At 42.5% G+C, this 27,824-nt stretch overlaps 1 protein-coding gene across 2 annotated transcripts in view; it reads left to right on the forward strand.

Moving 5' to 3' along the window:
• Nucleotides 1-27,824, forward strand: part of PRDM10 (PR/SET domain 10) — an 87,867-nt gene that overhangs the window by 34,339 nt on the left and 25,704 nt on the right. The window contains exons 4-12 of one of the 2 annotated variants that reach the window (XM_081240450.1): nt 1,076-1,135; nt 8,593-8,664; nt 12,989-13,205; nt 14,950-15,191; nt 16,904-17,107; nt 21,544-21,616; nt 23,681-23,798; nt 26,933-27,062; nt 27,571-27,813. In XM_081240450.1, coding sequence (XP_081096576.1) covers nt 1,076-1,135; nt 8,593-8,664; nt 12,989-13,205; nt 14,950-15,191; nt 16,904-17,107; nt 21,544-21,616; nt 23,681-23,798; nt 26,933-27,062; nt 27,571-27,813 — 1,359 coding nt within the window. The remainder of the gene's footprint in view (nt 1-1,075; nt 1,136-8,592; nt 8,665-12,988; nt 13,206-14,949; nt 15,192-16,903; nt 17,108-21,543; nt 21,617-23,680; nt 23,799-26,932; nt 27,063-27,570; nt 27,814-27,824) is intronic. The other variant, XM_081240451.1, reaches the window with a different exon arrangement.

Genomic DNA, 27,824 nt, shown 5'->3' on the forward strand with positions numbered 1-27,824 from the left:
AGGATCCTGGTAATAAAAATTTGCCCTCATGCAATATTTAATCAAGAGGCTCAAATCACTCCCAAGAAGACATGGGACCCACCTAATAAATACCTTTCAAATCTACATGAAGATGAAATTGCCTAATAGTCAGATGGTACTTTTGGAATGTCCTTTCTTAGTTTTAGTCCCCTAGCTGTATTAAAATAAGTGCATGTAGATTATGTGAAGAATGTCCTGTGACCAACTTTTGGTTCATTTCTGTGTTACTAAATGTCTGAATTATGATAATTTTTTTATTGTCAAATATAAGAAACCTGACACTGGCTGAAATTCTCTTTTACAGTTCTGTGGAATCAACACTTAACCTTAGTTCTTATGCCCATAGGTTTGCTAAAGCCTCGGGCAAATTAAAAGTCTCTCAGAAAGAATACTTTTCTGGACTGGAGATTTTCTGTGGTACCCTGGCTAAAATCATTTTGAAGATTTTCCTTCTCTATTTATCTTTGCTGCACCATGACCCAAATTATGTGTTTATAATCAGAACTTTTAAAATTATGATTTTACTGGCTTTTATCCAAAAAAGAATCTGTGGAACAGTAAATTCAATTTATTTTCCTTCTACTTCTCTTGTGATAATGAGTGTGCATTTATATTTGAAGAGTTGTAATCCTTGGGTATACAGTACTCTTCTATTTGCTGGTATATCTCCAACTATTTTCATTTAATTGCAAGTCTACCCCTGTGATAGAGTGTTATGTGTTGAATGCATGCCCCCTTGTTCATGGCATGCCTTTTAAATTAACTGTGACATTCAGTCTCAGGAGAGGCTTTGCTTTAGAGTAAGCTCCTGAAGTATGAAGTATGTTAGCCAATAGAGATGGTTAGCTTTTACAGTCTCTTTGGAGCCATCTGGATGAAAGGCTTTAGCAAAATGTAAGATTACTATCTTTATCTTCTGTGTTAATGAAAGATTATTACTAGCTAGTTGGTAGTTAACTCTCTCAGGAATTGGTGCTTAACAGTAGTATAATTTTTCCTGTGTAGATGAGCTGTCTAACGATCTATTGATAAGTTTTTGTTGTTGTTTGTTTAGACGCTGTTTACAGACCCAGGCCAGGTAGCTTATGTCCAACAGGATGCTACAGCTCAGCAGGTAATGAGTTGCTTTTTTGCCTTTTTGTTGATTGTGGATAATACTGAAGTTACCCTTCCCTGGAATGCCCGCAACCCTCTGTACTGTGCATTCTCTGGATGTCTATTTCTCATGCGTTTAGAATATTCTCAATGTCCGTTAATGAAAACAAAGCAGGACATGACACTAACACACTCCAAATAGTATACATTGCAATAGCATGGTAATAAAAAAATAATTTGTCAGGGAAATTTAAGCATTAAATTAAAATAAGCATATCAACTGGATATTGGTTCAAGTTTCAGAGAGTAATCCTGAGTTTCAAAAGTGTCTATGGAAATTGGGAAACATTTTAGTACTTGGTCTTTTTTTTAAATTATTGAATTATTGTTGATATACAATGTTGTGTTAGTTTCTGGTGTACAGCAAAGTGATTCAGTTATATATATAATATATAATATATATAGTCTTTTTTCATATTCTTTTCCATTATGGTTTATCACAGGATATTGAATATAGTTCCATGTGCTATACAGTAGGACCTTGTTGTTTATCTATTTTATATATAGTAGTTTGTATCTGCTAATCCCAAACTTCTAATTTATCTCTCCCCCTCCTTTCCCCTTTGGTAACCATAAGTTTGTTCTCTATGTTTGTGTATCTGTTTCTGTTTTGTAAATAAATTCATTTGTATCATATTTTAGATTCCACATACAAGTGATATCATATGATATTTGTCTTTCTCTTTCTGACTCACTTAGTATGACAGTCTATTTTTAAATATTAGGGGAAAATTCCTGCTTAAATTACATATATATTTAGTGGCAACCTTCCTCATTCTACTTTCAGAGAATTGAGATTTTTCTTGGTTTTCTTTTAAAACATTTCTTTCCTTTTATCTATATTTCTAATATATCCTACTTGACTTTGAGGGACTTCTTCCTTATTTTCCACCGGGTTGCAGAAGTGATAAGGAAGGTGCAGAAACTAGATATTGTCAGTCTTACCCTCAAGGGAATGTGAATCCAAATAGTTTTATTTTCATGTTGGCTAGTATGACTGTTATTTAGCTATACCACTGAGTGTCATGAGTAATTATCAAGTAAATTCTCATTAGTAAGCACTTTCTGCTTTTAAATTTTTTTAGTAGGTGATTTGGAAACTTGCATTTTAAAATTTGGAAAATGAACAGTAATTGTGTTGATATTGTTTATGAAATCTAGCGAGAATTAGGAGTCTTCGTCGTAGCGGTTATGGTTGGATTTATTCCTGATTGGTAGTGACCTACAATTTTGTGGGTCTGCCATCTTGAATGAGAACTTGTCTTAGTCCATCTGGGCCGCTATAACAGAATGCCATACACGGGGTGGCTTACAAACAACAGAAACTTATTTCTCACAGTTCTGGAGGCTGGCAAGTCCAAGACCAAGGTGCCAATAGATTTGTTGTCTGGTGAGAGCCCTCTTCCTGTTCACAGATGGCTGTGCCCTCACATGGCAGAAAGGGTGAGGCTGCTCTCTGGAGTCTTGTATAAGGGCACTAATCCCATTCATGGGGGCTCTACCCTCATGACCTAATCACCTCTCAGAGGCCCCACCTCCTAACACTGTCACAATGGGGATTAGGTTTTGACATATATATAAACTTTGGGGAGACACGAATGTTCTGTAGCAGAGTTACTATTTTATTTTAGTAATTTTGTACTAATTAAGTTTACTCTTGATAAAACAAATCATGTCCATTTCTGTGAATATTTATTGATTCCACCAAGCAAGCAATGGATGGATTTAATTCATTTTTACAACTTGGCAGGAAAAAAAAATAAAATGAAATGCCTTTGTGTTTCATAGATGATTAATTCATTCACTAATATTTGGAGTAATGATTTTTTTTTCATAAAAACTTGAAGCAATACAAAACAAAAGAGAAGTACATTAAAAAACCCAAACAAATTCTGCCCAGGAACATCCTCATTAATTTACAATTGGTAACTATTATTCTAGACTTCCTCCCAGACATAAAACAGACAAAGATAAACAAGCAGGGGAAAATTGTGCCCTAAATGCTATTATTAATCTAAATACTTTAAACTTAAATTTACTTGAGTGTAATAGAAGGAAAGAGAATGGAGGTGAACCTGAAAGAGGTTGGAGTCCTCACTGTTTCCTAACCGGCCTTGGGCTCCGGTCCCCTGTGTCCTCAGCTCTTGCTGTGATGACCTGACATCAGCACACTGACACTTCCTCCCCCTCCTCCCCTCCCCCACTGTTTGGTGTTAGTTGCATTATTATTGTAACTAATGTATTTATGTTCTGTTCAGTAACCACAGCTACTTAGAATTTTGCTCCATTATCTCCTGGCATTTAATTTATACAAATCTTGAGTCTAATTTTGATTATTTTCCTCATTCATTTTCTATCTTAATGCCTGTTTCAGTGTTTCTTTATCCTTGAAGTTTCTCTTTGAAGTCTAATGACTTCACCAGCATATGAATCAGAATTCCCTAGAACAGGGTGTGTCCTTTTCATGTATAGGTTAAGACTCTGTTTCGGGAACGTTTTCATCTATTAGGTTTTTGAAGATCTATTCAGTTTCATTTGATATGTTCACTTTTCCAGGAATATCAGTGTGAGTATATTGACTCTGCTTTCTGTATCTAACACTCTCTCTGTGATCATTTTTATATCTATTCTTTTCCACGTTATTTGTGTAATTTCCTTTATGCCCCCCATATTTCCTTACTGTTTTTTAAACTTTTTAATTAAATTATAACATACATGTGGAAAAGTGCAAAAACTTATAAGCAATAGTGCAATGATACATCACGAAGTGAACACATTCTGTAACCAACACGCAGATTAAATAATAGAACATTACCATCTCCTAAAAGCCATCCTCACGCTCTCTCCTAATCACTTCTCCTTCCTTTCTCCTCAAAGGTCGCACTCTCCTGCCTGCTGACACTGTAGACTGGTTTTCCATGGTTTTGAACTTTATATGAACAGAATACCTTAGTATGGTTTCCTTTTTGTCTCTCTCTTTTTTTTTTTTTTTTAATTTTTATTTTGGCCTTGCCACTCAACTTGTGGGATCTCAGTTTCCTGATCAGGGACTGAACCCAGGCCACAGCAGTGAAAGCGCCAAATCCTAACCACTAGACCACCAGGGAACTCCCCTTTTTGTCTTGTTCTTTTGCTTAACATTCTGCTTGGGAGAGTCACATTGTTCATGTTGTTGGGTGGCCCTGCGGTTTTCTTCCCTTCTATTTTTATTGCTGTATCGTGTTCAGTTTTATGAAAGTACCACAATACATCCAGGAGTGTGATCCTCCCTCCACTTTGTTCCTCTTCAAGAGTTTCTTGGCCCTTTGCTTTTCCATACACATTTTAGAATCAGCCTGAAGTTTCCACCGAAGTCCTGCAGGAAACTTACTGGCATTTCGTTGTATCTAGGGATCAGTTTGTGAATAATTGACATCGTTATAATATTGAGTCTTCCAATCTGTAAATATGATCTATCCATGAGTTTGTTTATTTTTAAAATTTTTATTGAAATATAGTTGATTTACAATGTTGTATTAGTTTCAGGTATACAGCACAGTGATTCAGTTATACATACATGTATAAATATATGTATTCTTTTATTACATTCTCTTCCACTATAGGTTATTACAAGATATTGAGTATAGTTCCCTGTGCTACACAGTACGTCCTTCTTTTTATTTTATTTTATTTTATTTATTTATGTTTGGCTGCGTTAGGTCTTCGTTGCTGCGTGCGGCCTTTCTCTAGTTGCGACAAGCGGGGGCTACTCTTTGTTGCAGTGCTCAGGCTTCTCATTGCGGTGGCTTCTCTTTGCTGCAGAGCACGGGCTCTAGGCGCATGGGCTTCAGCAGTTGTGGCTTGTGGGCTCTAGAGCGCAGGCTCAGTAGTTGTGGCGCACGGGCTTAGTTGCTCCGCGGCATGTGGGATCTTCCCAGACCAGGGCTCAAACCCGTGTCCCCTGTATTTGCAGGTGGATTCTTAACCACTGCACCACCAGGGAAGTCCCAGTAGGTCCTTGTTGGTTATCTATTTTATATATCATAGTATCCTTGAGTTTTCAATAAAAGTTGAAAATTGTCTTCTGGGTAGAGGTTTTTCGATAGATTTATTCCTAGATATTTGGTGTCTTTTGATGGTATTGTAAATTATGGTATGATTTTTTAAAATTTTATTTTCTAAGTTCTATTTCTGATTTTCTTGATAAATAGTCAGGCTGTCTATGATTACTGACATTTTTACTTATTTCCAATATAAGGAAAAAAATCCAAAACTGGGTTTTCTCCTTCTTTCTGATATAAGCATAAAAAATCCAAAGCTGGATTTTTTCCTTCCAGTTTTATTGAGATATAATTGACATATAGCACTGTATTATAAGTTCAAGGTGTACAGCATAATGATTTGACTTACCTACATCGTGCAGTGATTGCCACAATAAGTTTAGTGAACATCTGTCATCTTCAAAATTAAACAAATAGAAAAAATTTTTTTTTGGTGATGAGAACTCTTAGCATTTACTCTCTTAACAAGTTTCACATATAGCACACAGCAGTGTTCATTATATCTATTGCATTGTACATTACATCCCTAGGACTTATTTATCTTGTAACTGGAAGTTTTACCCTTTGACCACCTTCATCCAATCCCCCCTCCCCCATCCACCACCTCTGGTAACCACAAGGGGCATCTCTTTTTCTATGAGTTTGTATGTTTGTTTTTGAGGTATAATTGACCGACAGTACTGTGTTAGTTCCTGTTACACAACATAATGATTTTTTTCTATACATTTCATACATTCCGCGATGTCTACTTATGATATGTCACCATACAAGGATATTACTCACTGACTGTATTCCCCACACTGTACATTTCATATCCATGACTCACTTATTTTGCAACTAGAAGTTTGTACCTCTTAATCTGCCTCACCTATTTCTTTCCTTCCCCCACCCTCCGATACTCTGGTAACCACCTGTTTGTTCTTTGTCTATAACTCTGTTTCTGTTTTGTTATGTTTTCTCACTTACATCTTTTATTTTTTATTTCTTCTTTTGTCCCCCCTTGGTCTGCTGGCTAGGATCTCCAATACATTACTGAACAGAGGTGGTGCTAGTAGGTTTGTAGATTTCTCATTTTCCTTCCTGATCGCAGAGGACAAACTTTCACTACTTTACTATTAAGGATGATGTTTAGTGCAGGATTTTCTTTTCTTTTTTTTGGCTGCACCGTATGGCTTGGCTTGCGGATCTTAGTTCCCCGACCAGGGATCAAACCCGTGCTGCCTGCAGTGGAAGTGCAGAGTCTTAACCACTGGACTGCTGGGAAGTCCCTAGTGCAGGATTTTTATAAAAAGAACACATTGATTAAGAAAGCTCCCTTTATTTATAGTTTTTAATGCATGTTTATTATTGATTGATGTTGATTATTATTCGTGGATATTGATTTTTATCAAATGCTCCTTTTGAATCTGTTGAGATTTTTCTCTTTACTGTTAATAAGGTGGATTATATTAATTGATATTTAAAAGTTAATCCAGCCTCGCATTCTGTAATAAACTCTATTTGATCCTTTTTATATATGTCTGGATTTGGATTTGGTCTGCTAATATTTTGTTTGGGGTTTTATATGTTTATTCAATAGTTCACTGTATTTTAGCCAGTGTATTTGATATTTTTTTTCTTTTAAAGTAGCTTTCATCTTGATGATATTTTTTTCTTTTAATAACATCCTGAAAAGCTACATCATCATTTTTGTTGGCTGTATAGTATTCTATTATGGGGATGTAATATTATTTATATTTTCCATCTATTGTTTTATATGTAGGTTCTTTCTTTCTTTTTTGCTACTATAAAGAACATTCTCACAGATGTCATATCAGATTATTTCCTTAGAATAAATTCCCCAAAGAGAAATGATAGAGACTAAAGGTATTCACATTTTAAATTATTTAAGAACCAAGATTTTTGTGAAAGTGAAAAAAGATACAAATATAAAAATCAAACACTTTAAATAAAAAGTTAGAATCCTAAATTTGAATTAGAATATCAGTATGAACTCATGACTTTTTTTTTCCTCTTAAAAAAACATGTTTTCTAGTTCTGGCCACTGAAAAGGTTTAGATGAAGTCATCAGTCCAGTAGCAATGATGTAGCCTCTAAATACAGTTTTCCAATAAAAGAAATCAGGGCTACTTAGAAAAATGACAGATTCTAGCCCTGGGGCAGAAAATGTACAAGATGTGCCTGAAACATCTTGTCTTATCAGAATGCAAGGAAGCGAGTAAAAACTTCTCTTCTGGGGTCCTGGGAAGGAACTCAAGATCTAACTTGAAGGGGCCAAAATGGGACAATTTGACTCATAAAAAAGGAAAAATATCTACAGTAGATTGAAACACATTAAATATATTTAAAATCCACAAGTTCATACTGATATGAAAAGAAATAACTCTTTGGTCACTTTCTGAGGCTGCTAGGGGGCCACCACATTATTAGGAAAAGTGGTAAATGGCCGGAAAGAATCCAGCCTTTCCCCCCGAGTGTCCTCAGGTAAACAATCACTTGATGAGGGAAGTTTCATTATAGAGGCATCCAACTAATAAAGAAAGAGGGGATGACTGGCTTAGAGTCTCACCATTTTTCATCTCCTATCATCAGAAAGAAGCTGAGGAGGCACTTTGTAATGAATGGATCAACTTACTCCTCTGAGCACTGTCAATATCACTAAAAAGAGAGAACATTCATTACAGGGTTCCTGGTGTTGTGTACCTCCTCTTGACATACAGCACTGTATTTTTCCACATAAGAGGTATTCCTCCCCCAAAATTGAACCTGAATCTGATCGAGTCTCTAGATTTCACTGCCAACTAATAGGAAGCACAGTAAACAAAATGGATCAAGTTACAAGACACACAGGGATGCAGTTAGCACCATCTAGACTGCGGGAAGCAGACGAATTGCGGAGGAAAAGAAGAGAAATGGATTTTACAGATTAAAGGAGACTTCAGAGACATAGCAGCAGTCAGGTGCAGCACGTGGACCTTGTTTGGGTCCTAATTTGAACAAACCAACTGTAAAAAAAATTATGAGACAATTGGGGAGATCCTAACAATAACTGGATATTTGATGATGTTAAGGAATGATTATTTTTTAGGTATGATAATAAATAAAATATAAAGGTCCTTTTCTTGTAGAGATATCTACTGAACTACTTAGAGATGAAAATATATAAAGTTTGAAGCTTGCTTCAAAACAATCGAGTGAGGGGGAAAGTGGGCGGGAGAAGAGTTGAAAGAAGGTGAGCTCTGAGTTGATAAATGTTGAAGCCGAGTGGTGGGTACATAACATGTATTATACTATTCTCTCTATTTGATATAGTTTTGAAATTTGTCATTATAAATGGGAAAGCCATTTTGATAGGACTTTCTAAATTGCTTTTCAGATGCTGAAAAAGTTTACATTCCCACCAACAGTGTATGAGATCGCCCATTTCCACACGCCCTTGCCACATTGGGTATTTGCATTCTTTGAATATTTTGCCAATCTGATAAGGAAAGTGGTATTTTGTTGCTTTAATTTTAAGGTATCATTTTAATTAGAGGTTTTGTTGCCATTTGCACCTCAGAGGGCCCTTCATCATCTCCAGTCTCCAGAAACCATCTGCTTGTTTATGTTTTGTACAAAAGAAGAGTTGTTCTCAGACAGCTCTGTGAACCCGGCATAACAGGCAGTACAGCCATTGCCTTAGCATCCGTCTTTATTGCAGTTTCCTTTCAACCGGCACGGTTTTTATTTCCGGCTATAACACCTCAGTGATTATCAGTTTATTCCATGACCTGGATAGATTCTGGATAGAAAGTTAGAGTGAGGGTTTAACATAGATGATGGGTGCTTTTTTTTTTAATCCTTAGCAAAGAGGTTCCTGTTTTTTCAATTGTCTGTAGTGGTGGCAAAATCCATTTGAAGCCTTTTTCATATACGCATTCCCTTGTCCGTAAGGAAGTCAAGGGACTCTCCAGACCTAGAAGCACAGTCTCCGCTTTGTTTCTGAAAAGGAACATGTGTGGCTCCCCACACACTGAGAGGAAAATATGCTGCCCTCATAATTGGTCTCAGTAGGAACCCGGAGCATTCTGTTGTGTTTGCTGCTGTCCAGTGTAGTTTCATGTTTCACTCTCGGATAAATTGTATACTGAAATGCATTATGTCGTTTCAGAAATAATTACCGAGAGTGATGTTAAGTGGGAAGGAGAAAGTATACGACGAGTTTAACAAATTCCTTTTCCTCTCGCCATGCTTTATTGTGTGTGACAAAATGCACGGGCGTAAACTATTTTTGATACTAATCTTTTCCTCTAAGTGAAGTTGGCACCGTGGCTCCCCGCCCCGCTGCCTGGCTGTTGCCTCAGGAGCAGGTGTGTTACCTCGTTGCTCGGTGCTCAGGTACCCACGGTGTATGTGCTGTTTACCTTCTCCTTGAATCGGCTCAAGTCCGCAGGGGCCATTGTGATGTAGTAGAAAAGCAGGGCAGAGTCAGAATGTGGATTTCATCTCTGCCACTTAGGAGCTGGGTGCTAAAGTGATCTGGCCTCAGAGGAATTTAGATACATGCCTGGCACGCAGTAAATGTCAGTTGAATTTGAATTATTAATGAAACAAATCTGTAATGCGTGCCTACTGTGTGTTAAGGTCCAATGTATCTGAAATACACAGTTCTTACCTACAAATGATTATCCTCCCTGCTTTCCATCCCTTTTCGACGGTAACTTGCATGATTCTGGTATATGTTCCACCTGTGCTTTAGCATCAGTCCCTCTAGGAAATGCTGAAGGCTTCAAGCCTTTTCTTTGCCACAGCCTTTGAGGAGAGTTCCAGCCCAGGGACGAGGAGGTTGTCGGTCTGTTTTGATGTCAGCTTTCTCAGCAGTGGCGAGAAGCCAGCAGTAACTTGCCTGACCGCAGTCTTTCTAGCAGCATCTGTTGGGGAAAAGTACAGCTCAGCTTCATGGGAGTAACTCCCGATTGCTGAATCCATTCTTTCAGGTTGGCTCTGCAAAGAGGTAAAGAATTGATGAGGAGTAGAGGTGGATATATGCTTTGGTTTGTTCAGTGTGTGATAACATTCATCACTAAGGCTGGCATAAGCTTTGAGTGGCTTAGGGTAAACGGTGATATCGAAGCTGCGCTCTGAGACAGCAAGTGGGAGCCGATCAGATCAGGGTGCAGAGGGGGTGGCAGATGCAGTGCTGTTGCCAGAAGTCCCTGTTCTTTTGCTTGTTGACTCCTCATGTCAGTGGGCATTTTATTGTTGTTATTGAAGTTGAAGCAGAAGCATCTCCCAGAATCTTGTTCTCCTGTCTACACTCCTGAAAGGCCCTGAGCTACCGATGGAATGTCATGCAAGGGTCTGGCTCCTGGGTTAAGTGAATGCATGTTAAAACACGCGTGTGCTATCTGAGGTAACTGATTTTATCTGCTTGCTTCAGCCTGAGGGTTTCCCATGTTGGACAGTGACCTTTAACTGCCTTGGCAGGTCAGATTCTGTAATATTGTTTCTTTACAGAGTTTGAGAGGTTCTTAGATGCACAACTGAGAAAGGATGTTTCTCTGAAGAGCTGCAGAATGTCATTTCCCAAAGGACCAAATGTATTTCCACAGACTAATCTTCACTGGATACCTGCTATGTGACCAGCAGCCTTTTAAGGTTGTGAAGGAAATACATGCTGTCACCTTGGTCCTTAAAGAACTTATGATAATAATAATAATCTATTATTATTAATCTTAAGCACTTACTAAATGCCAGACACTCTACTACTGGCCTCATATACACATTGCTCCACTTAATCCTCACAACAACCTATGAGGTATTATTACCATGCCCATTTTACAGATAAAGAAACACAGGTTTAGAGAAGTGTGTTAACCTGCCAGCATCTTAATCCAAATCTGTCTGACTCCAAAGCCTGTGGTCTGCTCGCGTGAGGTACAAGTGAGAGAGGCAAGCTGGGCTACCAGGAAAATGCACACGAATTGGCAATGGAGACAAAGCTACAAGGAACAGCTAAGGTGTGCCATGTCAGAACCAAGATTCTGAAAGATCTTGGCAGACTGAAAGAACAGAAAAGACAATAAAATGAAATATACTAGAGATACATGGCCATTTAAGTAAAAATCAGCTATGTAAGTCCTGAGCAGGAGAAAAAGGGTTCAGTAGCGCTCTTTGAGCGGACAAGAGGACCCAGTGACCTGCCAGTTCCAAATGGGGAGCACTAGGACGTGGCGGTCTCCAGCAAACGCTGGTGCAAGCTGATGGGGATCCACTGAGGGGTGAATGGACACAGCAGGACTGTGAGCAGTGGGTCAGTGCATTAGGGGCTTTGGTCTTGAAGTACTGGAGGAACGGTCTTCATGTGGCACAGAGGGGGCACTTACTTGGTGCAACTTGAGAGGGAAGTTGGGGAGGTCTTGACTCCACGGGAACATCCCTGAGCTGTTCCAGAGCCATCGGGCTGCCTGCTGGGCACTGTGAGGAAACGTGAAGCCCAGGCTGGACGGTGTTGCTGGGTGGGATTCTGTGACTCCAGGGGCTGCAGAAGGTCAGAGCAGAGAGCAGACGCTGTTCTCCGAGAAAGCGGACGACGAGGACAGGGTTTAGACGGTTGCCGAGGGAAGAGCATTCTAGGCGAGGAAAGACAAAGGAAAAAAAGGGAGTAGGCACTCAAAACACGCATCTTACTTGTTGAACAGGGGGAGGGCGTGGCTTGAGTATGAGTAATGGTGCTAACGGGGCAGGAGAAATGCGCTTGCATCAGAGGGATCTGAGTGGTACATATCCCGAGCCCGCTTATTTAGGAGGTGAGAACTTTTTTTTTTTTTTTTTTTTTTTTTTTTTTTTTTTTTTTTTTGCGGTACACGGGCCTCTCACTGTTGTGGCCTGTCCCATTGTGGAGCACAGGCTCTGGACGCGCAGGCTCAGCGGCCATGGCTCACGGGTCCAGCCGCTCCGCGGCATGTGGGATCTTCCCGGACCGGGGCACGAACCTGCGTCCCCTGCATCGGCAGGCAGATTCCCAACCACTGCGCCACCAGGGAAGCCCGTGAGAACTTTTAAGGTACCATTCTTTTCTTCCGGTGTATTTGGTCAAGTTGCATTAATCGAATCCATGACCCAAACCGTGTCTTATTTGCAAGAGACTAATTTCAGTGTGATGAACAAAATAGGCATCTCCTTCCTTGTTACTTACAAACCTCGGCCTCTCTGAAGTGTGTGAAAGGAGACCTGGTACCCACTGAATTTTACCAACTGCGTCTTGCACCACGTGTTCCATTTTAAAGCCACGTGGTTGAAGGTGGGTCAGATCTTTACCTGCATTATGGTGTGGCCACCTGCAAAGGCAGGAGGGTCCCCACCCCAAACCAAACTGAGGCTGATGATACCACACATGCTCCAGGAGGGTTTGGAAGGGTTTGTTACTTTCATATTTGAAGTCTCCGGGGAGACAGGGCAGGCCCCTCATGCGGGTTTGGAGAGGCTGAGAGAGCAAGGAAGTGGGACTTCAGGTGAAGGCTGGGATCAGCACGAGAGTCCCCAGCACATGGGCAGGGGCTTGTGGGATCTGAAACTCCCGCTGGCACTGGTGGAGCCCAGATGTTGGGCAGAAACAGCGAAAAGGAAAACAGATTCCTTATTACAGCCCGTAGATGGAAATAAGGGTCATTTCTGCAGGGCCTTGAAGGGAGCTGGCGAGAAGAGTATTGCGCCAAAACCTTGTATTCTGCGTGTGTGTCCCAGCTAACCCCAAACAGGCTGTACTAACCTTACGATTAAATGTCGTTCAGGCCTCGTTGCCGGTGCACAGCCAGGTGCTACCTTCAATTGAGGGTGTGGATGGCTCGGACCCTTTGGCGACCCTGCAGAACCCCATGGCCAGACTGGAGGCCAAGGAGGAGGAGGACTCGGAGGAGGACTCGGAGGAGGAGGAGGAGGATGGTGAAGACACAGACCTGGACGACTGGGAGCCTGACCCCCCTCGGCCCTTCGACCCGCACGACCTGTGTACGTAGAGCTGCCTCTCGGAAGCGTGTGTGGCACAGGGCGGGCTGGCTCCTGCTGGGGCTCCTGGCACAGATGCTGCTCCCGGTCTAGGTGTCCCCCTCACTCCGTCCTCAGGCAGCCTGTGAAGGAGGCCTTGGCTGTCCCTAGAGTTCTGATTGTACCGATGAGTGGACTGAAGCCCAGGGGAACTGGGCAGCCTGCTCAGTGCCACAGGGGGCCAGGGCTGGGTCAGGACCGAGCCTCAGTCTCTGATCCCAGAACTCCAGCTGCCAGACCGTGATGTTGTCCAGTCCTGGCAGATCCAGCCATTTCCGATTCCACGAGTTCCCTTCCTGCTTCACCTCTCTTCATACCGACCTGAAAAAATGCCTGTTATGAAAAGACACCCCAGGCACCAGAGAACTGCATTTTTCTAATCGACTAATGCTCCCCACAGTCTTGTGAGGTCGGCAGCTTTCCCAAGGTCGTGCTCAGTTGTTCAAGAGTCAGGGTTCAAACTTGGGTGTCTGCTGGCTGCAGGTGCCCAGGACCACTGCCTGTCCGTCCTGCCTGCTTAGGGGGCGGGTCCTGCTTCCACCCACCAAGCCATTGCTGCTGCCCATCAACTTCGTGCCTAGATGGCAAAGTCCTTATCTCCTCTTGTGAGTTATGAGACCCTGCAGAGCTTTGAGGTCTCACCGTATTTCCCCTGGACCTTCCATCTAGTTGTGGTAGGCCTGTTTGCATGGGGCCCGTGTTCATCTCCACGCCCAAAGAAGGGCTTCCTCATTTTGCTTTTCTTTGAATTCATAAGTTTTCAAGGCAACTCCTTAGTCAAATACACACAAGGTCACTTTATCTTATAAATATTAATATAAGATAGCTCTCCATTATTGGAGAACTGTGGAAATTGAAAATACCCATTTTCTAAGTCAGGTCATCACACAGCCAGAGTTGGGTAAACTATAATTGGTTAATTAGATTTGTTTAGGGTCATGAGTATGCTCTCCGTGTGGTCCAGTCACTTTTTTCTGTTTTGTGGCTGTACCTATCTCATTCTGTCGGTGAGCGGACAGATGGGTGACACTGGGAAAGGGGCTGAACGTGGATGCTTAGTGCCAACCGGTCACTCGCAGAATGAGCTGAAATACATATCAGGGCTGGGCTAATTGTATCATCCAGGTGAATGAAAGATGGGATGCTAAATTCATTCATTTCAGCATTACCTTCACACAGTACACATGGAAATCTCAAACTCAACAGCGCTTTTTCTGTTGATTTAGACATGCCCAGACAATAAGGCTTCTATAACTCCCTTTGAGGAAACTGATTAAACAGTATTGTCGGGTTTTTAAAAAACAGCTTTATTGTGCTATAATTTACATACTATAAAATTCACGTAATTTACATAGTATAAAATTCTCATCAGATTTTGCAACATTTAGCCTAATAAGCTCTTCTTTTCTCTTTTCAGACATGTTATAATTGATTTGTAAGTTTAATGCCACTATTTGAATGAATATCCGATAGAGGAATACATCACAGCCTGCAAATTATTTCTGGCAGGCCGCAAGCTAATTCTGCCTGATTTTAGAAGAAAAGTACAGGATTTTAGTGGCCTCTGAGGAGTAACGTATTACAATGGAACGGGTATTGCAGTTGTAGGAGTTCATTGAGTTTGGGCTTGGAAATTTAGATTTGGGGATTTTTCAGGTTGGAACTTTTTCCCTGAGACTGTCACATTGAGGATTTCTCTCTCGTGTAGGGTGTGAAGAGTGTAATAACGCACACTCTTCCGTGTGCCCGAAGCATGGCCCCCTGCATCCGATCCCCAACCGGCCGGTGCTGACTCGGGCGCGGGCCAGCCTGCCCCTGGTGCTGTACATCGACAGGTTCCTGGGCGGTGTGTTCTCCAAAAGGCGGATCCCCAAGCGCACCCAGTTCGGCCCCGTGGAGGGGCCGCTGGTCAGGGAGTCGGAGCTGAAGGACTGTTACATCCACCTCAAGGTAATTTATGCTTCAACATAGTCCAGTCTCATTCTGATGATTTTTAAGGGGCACGCGTTTTCCCACCAAGCCTCTTAATGCAGTCTCATAGCAGTTCGCTAGTATTTTTCTTTCTATGCTTGACTTGTTTCAAATGGAGACGTTTTCTCTCTCACCAATGACACAGAGGGTACAGTTTCAGTCCCCGAAGTCTCATCGTGAATAATTCTGAGAGGTGTAGTTCTCAGGGGCTGGATTAGTCTGGGAGGGCTGCCAGAATCAAACACGACAGACCGGGGGAGCTTAAAGAACCGATGTTTGTTCTCTCACAGTCCTGGAGGCTGGAAGTCCAAGGCCAAGGTGCAGGCAAGGCTGGCGCCCTGTGAGGCTGCTCTCCTTGGCTTGCAGGTGGCTGCCCTGTGGCTGCCTTTGCACAGGGCTGTCCCTGTCTGCAAGATGCCTCTGGAGCTTCTCTGCGTGTCCTGATCTCCCCTTCCTATGAGGACACCAGTCAGATGGGATTGGGACCCACTCTTTCAAAGCCCTGTCTCCGAATGCAGTTACATTCTGGGCTACTGGGGGGCTAGGGCTTCAACATACGAATTTTGGGGGGACAGAATTCATCCCATAAAAGGGACTCGACAGCTGTTTTTTCAAATTAACTTTGACTGGAACACAGAATTACGTCGACTCATGTTATCTGTTAATTCCCCTAATGTTTTTAGGAAAACCTCTTTTCAGTTTTTTTTTAAAATTAATTAATCAATTTATTTATTTATTTTTGGCTGCGTTGGGTCTTCGTTTCTGTGCGAAGGCTTTCTCTAGTTGCGGCGAGTGGGGGCCACTCTTCATCGCGGTGCGCGGGCTTCTCATTGCGGTGGCTTCTCTTGTTGCGGAGCACAAGCTCCAGATGCGCAGGCTCAGTAGTTGTGGCGCACGGGCCTAGTTGCTCCGCGACATGTGGGATCTTCCCAGACCAGGGCTCGAACCCGTGTCCCCTGCACTGGCAGGCAGATTCTCAACCACTGCGCCACCAGGGAAGCCCCTCTTTTCAGTTTTTGAAACAGGTCTATCCTGTTGAATCTTTTGTTGAAGAATAGTTCACGGTGTGTTACGGTATATTTACACTGATGTCTGTTCCTCCCTTTTGATGCTTTTGCTTCTATCCAACCCCTCTGCTGTCTTCTTCTTGGAGAGCCACTCTGTAGAACCAAGAAAGGCAGTGGGGAGGGAGAATTTTGGTGGTGTGTTTTTGAGAAATCAGCAGCTGCCATGGGGAGATTTTCTTGGTGAGTGCTCAAGGTGTCCTAGAAAGAATATAACTTTGTAAAGAGACATACCTATCACCGGGCTACATATTATAAATGAAATGCTGTTGAACCCCCAAAGGAAGTAACTTGTAACAAACTGGAGAGTATTTTGCTTGCATTTTCTGGCTTATTAGTAGCATTTTTGGATGTGTTAGTTAATGATGAAATATCAACCAAAGCTGTCCACTCAGGGTGCTAACTTTTAGATTTTGCTAAGTAATCCTCCTATAGGTGAGTCTTCAGAAAGTATCTTTTTCCTGTTCCATTCGGCAAGACACAATTCCAGTATCTTTCTAGATACAAAGGGGAGAATCAGCATATCTGGTTAATTTCAGGAACAATATCTTGTATATCATTACATGAATATCTATCATATTAGAGGTTTTGTGTATGTGTGTCTTTTTACTTTCACTCTGGTTGCAGGTTTCTCTTGATAAAGGTGACCGAAAAGACAGGGATTTGCATGAAGACCTGTGGTTTGAGTTGTCTGACGAGACCCTTTGTAACTGGATGATGTTCGTGCGCCCGGCCCAGAATCACCTGGAGCAGAACCTGGTGGCTTACCAGTATGGCCACCACGTGTACTACACAACAATTAAGAACGTGGAGCCCAAGCAAGAGCTTAAGGTACAGTGCTGGGTCAGTGGCGCCTTTGCTAGGAATTGCAATTGTTTCATGGTTTTCCTACTTTTTCTTTCCCTTTGCAGAGGGATTCTTTAAAAAATGGTCCTTTTCTTGTAATTCACTTACTTACTGAGCACTTGCTGTGTACTGTACACTTCTAATAATCCCACAAATAAAACAGAATGAAAAGTATATGACTTTTGAGATCTATCAAAGGCATTCATGAAGGTATTAGGCCCAGGGGTGAGGAAGTAGTTGCTTTGGGGGCACAGGCAGGTCTGTGGGATTAAAGATGGGCTTACTTCACATCATTTACACATTCTAAGGAAGAGTTAGTTGGGAAACAGGAGATCTTGTAAAATGGGATTCAGATGTATGGGCAAGATTTCTTTATCTGAAGACTCATTTTACCCAAAGAATTCTATGCACTGACTTCTGATTTTAGGAATATATTTTGGGGGGATAACACTCTGTAGGAATTTGTCTAAATATTAACTCTTGATGATTAATGAAAATTGCGCTATGATTCTAAGGGAAAATCCCCTCCACGCCCACCCCCCCGCCCGTTTTTAAAGCTATGTTAGGAACATGGTAAAAAGAGGGGGTCAAAATATTAAAGTTATAAATGAAAAATATGTTAGAAATGATTGCTTTGGTACATGAACACTGAATAGCACTGTGCCTCAGTGTGGTAAAGTGAGAAGTAGATACTTCTTTGGGGGGAACAAAGACCTAGACTTTGTTTAAAAGCTGTACAAACCCTGCATCTTTGAAACCGTCAAGTAGATAGTCCATAACCTCCAAAGAAAATGTGTAGAAGGAGATTCACATCTCACACCTGTATTCCAGTAAATTCTTGATACTGAATGAATACTTTTTAACTGTGGAGGGGAGATTATTTTCTCTTTTAATTCAGTAGAAGGCAGACAGATACAATTAAATAAGAATATAATAGTTCAATATAACGAACAACAAAAACAACACATAAAAAGAAAGCAACAGAATGGGGGAAATATTTGTAATATATGTTAAAAGGTTTGCGTATACAAACTGAGAGAAAGTTGTGTTCCTCTAACCTCACTACATCCAGATGGACAATAAATAAGTATAGGGAATAGACTTTACTTGGGGGAGGACTCAAATAGTAAAGAAATGTTAAAAAATTTTTTTAAAGGTTGATAATTTAAAAACCCTTAAAGCAACTATGAGTTAATATTTTTGTTAATTTAAACTAGCAAAAATAAACAGATATAATACAAGGAGTGTGAGGGTTTAAAAAATAGGGAATTGTTTCAGAATTGCAATATTTTATAGAATATTTCTGACAGTAGGCAGCAAAAATGTTCTTGGCTGAGTAAACCCAATCCTTGAAAATAAGTCTGAGGAAATAATTATAAACAAAGATAGAGCTAGATACATTAGAATTTTGTAATTTTTTTACTGACTCAGACATTAAGATGCACCATTATTTTACACACCGTTAAGAAAAAAAATACACTGCCAGCTGAGCTATGTTACAGTGCTTTTTTTTTTTTTTTTTTTTTGCGGTACGTGGGCCTCTCACTGCTGCGGTCTCTCCCCGTCGCGGAGCACAGGCTCCGGACGCGCAGGCTCAGCGGCCATGGCTCACGGGCCCAGCCGCTCGGTGGCACGTGGGATCTTCCCGGACCGGGGCACGAACCTGCGTCCCCTGCATCGGCAGGAGGACTCTCAACCACTGCGCCACCAGGGAAGCGCCTCAGTGCTTATTTTCATCAACAGAAATAGTTATTTTATATTTATTGCAGGAGCTATTTTGGACTTATTTAGACATAATTTTGAAATCACATCACACTTATGCATATTTAAAAAGGCGCACTATAAGCAAAATAAATTGGTTAAGGTATAAACTGCTTTCTGTGCAGTCTGCCTTTTTTTTTCTTTAGCTGGATCATTGTTTTACTTTATCATGGATGTTTGTGCTTTTGTCTGTCTGTCATCTTCTGTGCCATCAAGGTGTTGATGATGATGCAGTGTTTTTAGAATAACTGCTCCGCCGTCATCTCTGGGATATTTTTCCAAGCCACTGATAGCTTTTCTATAAGTTTTGATGCTGTGCTTTCCCATTGACTGAACCCATATGTGTCTTTTTCCTCAACTGAAACACATGTCCTTGGAAGTTGAGAGTTTTTTGATCGAGTCAGTGGGAAGTTTCTGATCACTCAATGTTTGATACCTTAATGAGAGTTCCTCCGGCATGATCACACCAGCCTTGCATTGCTTTGAAATTTCTTTCATTTATTCTGAGGGAGATAGCAATTTTTTTTGGCCTTCATTTGCATTGCTTGGCAAGTGTAGCACCTCACGGAGTGCCAGTGGGACACATAACCAGAATGAGGTGAGAATAGAGAGATCTCAGCCAGGTTTGTGCAGGAGCAAATGCAGGTGGTCACGGCTATGTCAGGGCAGTGACCACAGAATGCCATGGACTGGGAGGCACACTCTGATTTCTGAATCAGAGAATATGAGAAACATACCTTTTGGAATCGATGAACAAGGTAGAATTTATAACAGCAGAATGATAAACTACCTAAAAATCCAACCACAGGGTCATGGTCAAGTAAAGTATAGAATACAGACTCTGTAGAATATTATTCCGCAGTTGAAAATGAAGTCTCTCAGTGTGATTATTTCCATATGGTTAAACTAATGTTCCACAACAATTGTATATGATGAATTCATTTAGTGACCAACACATGGAGCTTGTACTATGTTCCAGACATTAGGAGAAGACAGACTGGTGCCCTGCGTTCAAGGAACTTGTCCTCTAGAGGGGAGGTGGGCAGAAAGTGTAAATAAGCAAATAATATCAAATAGTGGGAAGTGCTGTGAAGGACACAGAAGGTGTGAAAGGAGCAGATAACAGGAAAGGCCCCAGTTTAGGTGTGACGGGAGAGGGCGGGCCTTGCTGAGGAGATGACAGTGAAGAACCCAACATTCCTGGTGGTGGAACAGCAAGGGCAAGAGCTCTACATGTTGGTGGAGCTGAAGGTGGGTAAAGGAGAGGGGTGGGAGCCCTTTGCAGACCAGCGTCAAGCACTCGAGGTTTACTGAGAACCAAGCAGCTGTTGCAGGCCATTAAGCACGGGAGTGAGTGATGAAATCAGACTGTGTTTCCAGAAGACCACGCTGGCTCCTGTGTGGGGACTGGAACACAGGGAGCAAGAGTGGAAAAGCAGAGGCTCGTTAGAAAACCAGGCAAGAGCTCATCTTGGTGTGCGTCTAGACGGAGGACGTCTGAGCCACCGAGAGTTCTTACTGAGGCATTACAAAAGAAGACAGAAATATGGTGGTCCAGGGGCTAAGCCTCCGCGCTCCCAATGCAGGGGGCCCGGGTTTGATCCCTGGTCAGGGAACTAGATCCCACATGCCACAGCTAAGAGTTCACATGCCACAACCAAAGATCCCGCCTGCCGCAACTAAGACCCAGTGCAGCCAAATAAATAAATATATTTTAAAAAGGGTTAGCTTTTAGATTTCAAGTCTGAGCAACTGTGTGGAAGGTGGGGTGTTTATTGAGATGGGAAAGGTAGGCAGGGGTGGGGGGCGAGGAGGGGAGCATCTGGAAGTCAGTTCCGGACAAGCGCCATCAGGCAGGTAGTAGAATGTAGGTAGAGGGCAGGAGGGGAGGGTCTGGGGTAGAGGCAGTGACCTGGGAGTCATTAGCACAGAGTTGGCTGCAATGGATGTGATCACCTCAGGAAGAAATAAGAAGGCCCTGGACTTGGACTACGCTTCGAGGAACAGCACTGTTCAGGGGTGCGGAAGGGGAAGGACAGCCAGACAGGGAGACTGAGCAGAAGCAGCCGGCGGGGTAGGACGGAGGAAGAGGCTCAGGAAGGTGGGGTAGCTCTGATGACCCAGCAGTGTCGGGGTGGAGCCACCATGATCACAGCTGTGGAGAAACCTGTGTTTAAATACACATAAAAGAATTGGAAGAGTCTCTGCTTCATGCACATCAAGAGACTATTGATGTTATCTCTCGTGAAGTTGTTCTAATAACAAAACCAGTTTTTTATCTTTTTATTTTTTACATTTTATTGATTGATGTTTTTGGCCTCACCGCGCGGCATGTGGGATCTCAGTGCCCTGACCAGGGATCGAACCCGTGCCCCCTGCAGTGGAGGCGCGGAGTCCTAACCACTGGACCGCCAGGGAAGTCCCACAGTTTTTTACAAAGGAAAAAGAAAACACACAGTGTGTCTTGGCAGACAAACTTCCTGACTGACCGTCGGCGCTAATGGGGTTACCTCACAGTTCGGCTTCTTTTGTTTGTTTGTTTGTTTTCCGTGGGCTGTAGAAAATCCTGAATTGTTTCCTGTGAGCAGGAGGAGGAATTGAAGCACGTGAAGCACATCCGGTGATGCCTTAGTCCTTGATGATGTACTTGGCTCTTGCAGGTGTGGTATGCTGCTTCCTATGCCGAGTTTGTGAACCGGAAGATTCATGACATTTCCGAGGAAGAAAGGAAAGGTGCTTGGACTTTTTCATTTTTTTTGTATTTCATATATTGATTCTAAATTGTATATATTACATCTTTATGCAATGTCTAATTTTTCTACCTCTCTGAATTTAAGATATTCTAATAGGTTCTTTAGAGCTGCACATCCCTGTCTAATTCTAGGGTCAAATGACAATGACATATTTACATTTCTTTCATGGGTGCTGGAAAATAGTATTTAATATAATGAAAACCTCCAAATACTAAATTAGGACCTAGATCAGAGGACGATCCCTATCGAGATGTAATTATCTCTGAACACAGCAAGGTAGGCATTGACTTTGTTTTCAAAGTAAATGTCACTGAAGTACAACCTACATACAGAAAAGTGCGCAAATCCTAAGTAATGGCCCAATGAATTTTCACAACGTGAGGACACCTGGGCAACCTGCACCCAGATCAAGACGCAGAGCGTGGCCATGGCCCCAGGACTCCCCTGAGCCTCGTAATTCCTCCTCACTCCCAAGTGTAACTAATCTCCCGACTTCAACACCACAGATATGATGATGTGCTTGTTACCGAACTTTTTATAAATGGAATTATGTGATATGTACACTTCTGGTGTCTGGGAATCTTTTGTCTGTGAGATTCCTCCACACTGTTGTGTGTTATTGTAATTTGTTTATTCTCATTGCCTTTTGGGTTTCCATTGTGTGAATGTACCGCAATTCACTGATCTACTTCTACCATAGAAATGTGGGCTGCACAATGCAATCCTGGCCCTGACTAGCTGGAGTGAGGTCACATTCTGCAGGTCAAGGGCAGAGTCCTCCACAAGGCCCTCCCCACTTCAGACAGCAGCCTCAAGCCCTGGGGGTCCCAGGCCCCCTGCACTTCTGACCAGCTAGCTGCAATTTAGGGAGTTCCTGCTAAACCCTTTATGTCTGATAATTCCCTAGCACGATTCATGGGACTCAGAAAAGTGCTGTACTTATGAGTACCATTGTATTATAAAGCATGCACGTGGGGACCAGCCAAATGAAGAGACACTCAGGGCAAAGTTTGGGAGGATCCCAAATGTGAAGCTCCCATGTCCTTAGGCCGTGTCACGACCCTGGAGCACTGATGTATGATTACCAGCCTAGAAGGCTCACCTGAGCTTCTGTGTCCAGAGTTTTTCCTCAAGGCATCATCACATAGGTGTGAGTGATTGGCTCCTTGGCCTGTGATTGAACTTGCTCTCCAGCCCCTGCTCCCCTCCCTGGCTGGTACCACCTGGCTCAAAGCCCCAACCCTGTAATCAGACGGTTGGTCTTCCTGACACAGCCAGCCCCATCCTGAGCCATCTCATTAGCATAAACTCAGGTATGGTCACAGATCACCAGGAATAACAAAGACGTGCTTCTTACTTGGAGATTCCAAAGATTTAGAGGCTATTTCCCAGGGACCAGGGACAAATGCCAGCAAAATTCTTTATTATACAGCAGGGTCGTTTCCAGTTTCTGGCTAATATGAGGGTGCCACTGTGCACATTCTTGCATGTCTTTTAGTGAACATATGTGCATATTTCTGTTGCGTGCACATCTAGGGGTGGATTGCTGGGTCATAAGGTATACACATAATCAGCTTTAATGGGTACTTCTGAACATTTTGGTAAAGTGATTACATTGGGCATTGATTTTCAAGTTATTTGTGATACAATATGCCATCTGATTATGAAACGTGGATCTGAATCACTGGGTTATCTGCATACAGATTTCCATTATAGCACTCCTTGTCTTTCCAGTGTGGTAAGGTCGTGTGTGTGTGTGTGTGTGTGTGTGTGTGTGTGTATGTGTGTATGTATTGCGGGGTGGGAGAGGGTAGCACAAGGGTGTTTGTTCCTTTGATGTCTTATGCAAATATATCAGAAAACAAGATCCTAAAAATTATTCTCTGTCAAACTTTAGCCTTTGGTTTTATAACAGAACAGCAGACATTGCGTATTTATGAACACTGGGCTACGCTGAGATGGGAATGGTGTGGGTACTGGGCATCTGAGTTTTATTGGTGCCTGTTGATCACCAGCCTCCGTGGTTTCTCTCCCACGACTGCAGTTCTTCGAGAGCAAGAGAAGAACTGGCCCTGCTACGAATGTAACCGCCGATTTATAAGCTCAGAGCAGCTGCAACAGCATCTCAATTCGCATGATGAGAAACTGGATGTGTTTAGCAGGTATAATAATAAGGGGGGAAGATTTCAAAAACTTAGTTTTTAAAGTTCCAGGGTCATTTCTATATCATCTGTGAATGTATGAGTCTGTGTGTGTGTGCGTGCGCACACGCACGCTTGTGTGTAGACAGGTAACCAGGTAGGCTGCTGAAGGACATTTCTTATCCGTCATTTCCTTTTTTCCCCTGGTCCTCATTACTACTTGTGTCTTTTCCAGCATAACCAATACCCAGCAATAGGACATCTTTTCACCTTAGTAAAATCTCCCATAACTAGAGGTTCTGAAATAGGAATTCTTCTGATTTTCAAACTCTTCTCGGTAGTAGGATTCCTTCATCAGACTAAGTCCTATGTTTAATTCCCACTATATAAAAAAGGTAGGTGAAGGAGAATTCCACAGGATGGCGTAAGCAGCAGCTGAATCACATAGGCCTGATGGGTAGTGGCAGGAAATTTGAATTTAATTCTATGTGTGATAAGAAGTCTTTAGAGTCTGCTGATCAAGGGATATTGTGATGTCAGTTACATTTCTAAACATCACTGTGGATAAAAATAAAAACATCACCTTAGCTTGTATTGCAGTAAGAGTGAAGACAGGGAGTCTAGTTAGAAGCTATTTCAACAGTTCAGATGAAAAATGAGAGTGGTTCCGGGCAGAGTAGTCCCAGTGGGACAGATGTAAGGTTGCCAGCTATTATGGGATTTGAAAAGAGAAGAGGTGGTGTGAAATGGCATTTAGGGAAGTGGGAGAGTAAATATTCCAGGGAAGTCCGGTGTGATTGCCTGCAAGGTGAGTGAGGGCTCATGTGAGTCACGGCTGTGTCGTCCCCAAGCGTCTTTCACTGCGAGGGTGCCGGTGCAGAGCCGGCAGGAAGTCGGTTTCACCAAGCGCATGCAACGCAGCAGGAGTGATGAAGCAGCAGTGGGGAGGGAAGAGCATGTACAAGGGAGTGACTCCAGTGAAGGACCTTGGAGCTTACGAGTGGAAGAACGGAGAGAAAACATGAAGAGGACGCAGGACTGCAGACAGGGGAACAGGACTGGACTGGAGCTGGTGGTGAGGCGGAAGGATCCTTGAGTCCAGGTGCCTGAGGGCGTGAGCTGGGAAGTTAGGATATGGTGTAGAAGGGGGCGAGGCATGGCATCAGGACAGTGGGGATTCCGCACCTCCCAAGGACGACAAGGCTGAGGGTGTCACATCTTCTTTATCCATTCATCCGATGATGGACACTTAGGTTGTTCCCATCTCCGGGCTATTGTGAATAGAGCTGCAATGAACATGTTGGTACATGTCTCTTTTTGAATTATGGTTTTCTCAGGGTATATGCCTAGTAGTGGGATTGCTGGGTCATATGGTAGTTCTATTTGTAGTTTTTTAAGGAACCTCCATACTGTTCTCCATAGTGGCTGTATCAATTTACATTCCCACCAGCAGTGCAAGAGTGTTCCCTTTTCTCCACACCCTCTCCAGCATTTATTGTTTCTAGATTTTTTGATGATGGCCATATACAATGGAATATTACTCAGCCATAAAAAGAAACGAAATTGAGCTATTTGTAATGAGGTGGATAGACCTGGAGTCTGTCATACAGAGTGAAGTAAGTCAGAAAGAGAAAGACAAATACCGTATGCTAACACATGTATATGGAGTTTAAGAAAAAAAAATGTCATGAAGAACCTAGGGGTAAAACAGGAATAAAGACATAGACCTACTTGAGAATGGACTTGAGGATACGGGGAGGGGGAAGGGTAAGCTGTGACAAAGCGAGAGAGAGGCATGGACATATATACACTACCAAACGTAAGGTAGATAGATAGTGGGAAGCAGCCGCAGAGCACAGGGAGATCAGCTCGGTGCTTTGTGACCGCCTGGGGGGGTGGGATGGGGAGGGTGGGAGGGAGGGAGACGCAAGAGGGAGGGGATGTGGGAACAGGTGTATGTGTATGACTGATTCACTTTGTTATAAAGCAGAAACTAATAAAAAATAAAAATAAAAAAAAAAGGCTGAGGGTGTGACCATGGGAGCAAACGTCTGGGGTGCACGGAGGACACAGCGGGAGTTCCGTCGCTCCCTCCTGTGTATCCCGAAAACCCCGACCATGGCTCTGTTATAGCACTTTTTATATTCTATTGTGAGGCTTGGCTTATATGCCTGCTGCCTCTACTGGACATCTGAGGGTAAAAACTGTTGCATATAACTTACCGTCTTTAGTGTCAAGCTCCGTGCGTGACACATTGTAGATAAAAATGTCGGTTAGCCAGCTGTTAAAAGAAATTTGAGACAATTAGGCAGATTTGAACTTTGGCTAGATTTAAGAAATGTTGAGCAACTATCACTTATTTGTTAGGTGCGATAAAGTTGTGGAGATATGTGTATTATGTATACATATATATGTCCTTATGTTTTAGAGGTACATATTGAAATATTTACAGATGAAATGATGTCTGGGATTTATTTCAAAATAGCCTAATGGGTATGTGTGTGGGAGAAGTGGTGAGGCTATAGATGGGATAAAACTGGCCATGAGTTGATAAGTATTGAAATGAGGTAGCGGGTACACTGGCCCCCTTGTATTCTCCACATTTGCCGAGGTTCGGAATTTCCCATAATAAAGAATCTTTTAATGTGGTGTTTACTGGATGTGCTATGGAACCGGTGAATTAGAAATTTGTTCTGACCTTCCAGAAGATTATAGTAAAACAAGGGCATTCCTTTGACTCTATAGCCACATTCCATGGAAGGAACATGAGGTGAGCAAGGGGAAGACTGGAATCTTGTATCCAGGACACACACTAGGCGTGTTCTGCCCTGTCTGCGTTGCTCACAGAATCGCAGAGATGTGTGCGAGCTTCCAGAAGTTTTGGTAGCAAAATGGTGTCAGTGCTTTGACTTTTTAAAGCTCCTTTTATTCTGAATAATTTAAGACATCTCTTTGAGCTATATAGATGGCAAAGATGAGAAATTTGGAAAGTGTGTATGAGCAAAGTGATTGTTTCCATTAGAAAAAAAGAATCAGGAAAAGAAAGAAAGTGAGAGGAAATCAAGATTTGGGGTGAATCCGGATCATTCAGGGAAATACTTGTTGCGCAGTATTGTGTAACCATGACTATCTATAACCCCATGTCTTGTCCCCAGAACAAGAGGCAGAGGAAGGGGGCGAGGCAAGAGGCGGTTTGGCCCAGGTCGACGGCCGGGACGCCCTCCCAAATTTATCCGCTTGGAAGTAACCAGTGAAAATGGGGAAAAGTGTGATGATGGGACACAGGTATGGGGGATGGGAAAGCAAGAGCTCTTCTTGGATGCTTGATTAGAGAACTTATGAGAAGCATTACTGGACTCAAATACAAACGCCTCTCAGAGGGTGACAGGCCTGCCTGTCAGTGCTGTGCTGCCTGTTAATTAAAGTCTGACTAGAGAAAGGCTAAAAAGAACGTTGTTTCAAACGTTACTTACAACAAAAACCCAACTCTGCTGCCCTAAAGGTTTGAAATTGTCCAGAGACATTACTAGGGGACTCTGTTTAATTAGTTTAAACAATTAAAGTGATGTTATTCCAGAAGAGTCCTGTCATAGTCTTTTCCTCACAAAATGATCTGGAATGTCTCATGGTTTTTACATCCTGTGGATGGTTACCTAACTAATTTTCTCAGAAGGAAAATATTCTTTTCTGAGCATAACGACGCTAGTCATTTAAAAAATAAAGCAGCAATTCTAAATCCTAGCACTAATGTCTATCTAGGTAGGGAAATAATTGCTGGTTATTGCAATTTCAGGACTTGCTGCATTTTCCCACCAAGGAGCAGTTCGATGAGGCTGAACCCGCAACTCTGAATGGGCTGGACCAACCAGAGCAGCCCGCGCTCGCAGTCCCTCAGCTGCCACCGGTAGCGCAGTCTTCTCTGGAGCACGAGACGGAAACGCACGAGCTGCACCTGCAGCCCCAGCACGAGGAGAGCGTGCTGCCCGCCCAGAGCACCCTGACGGCTGACGACATGCGCAGGGCCAAGCGCATCCGGGTAAGCGGGAT

The sequence above is a fragment of the Mesoplodon bidens genome (assembly GCF_964165515.1).
Source record: "Mesoplodon bidens genome assembly, chromosome: 7".
NCBI classification, from domain to species: domain Eukaryota; kingdom Metazoa; phylum Chordata; class Mammalia; order Artiodactyla; family Ziphiidae; genus Mesoplodon; species Mesoplodon bidens.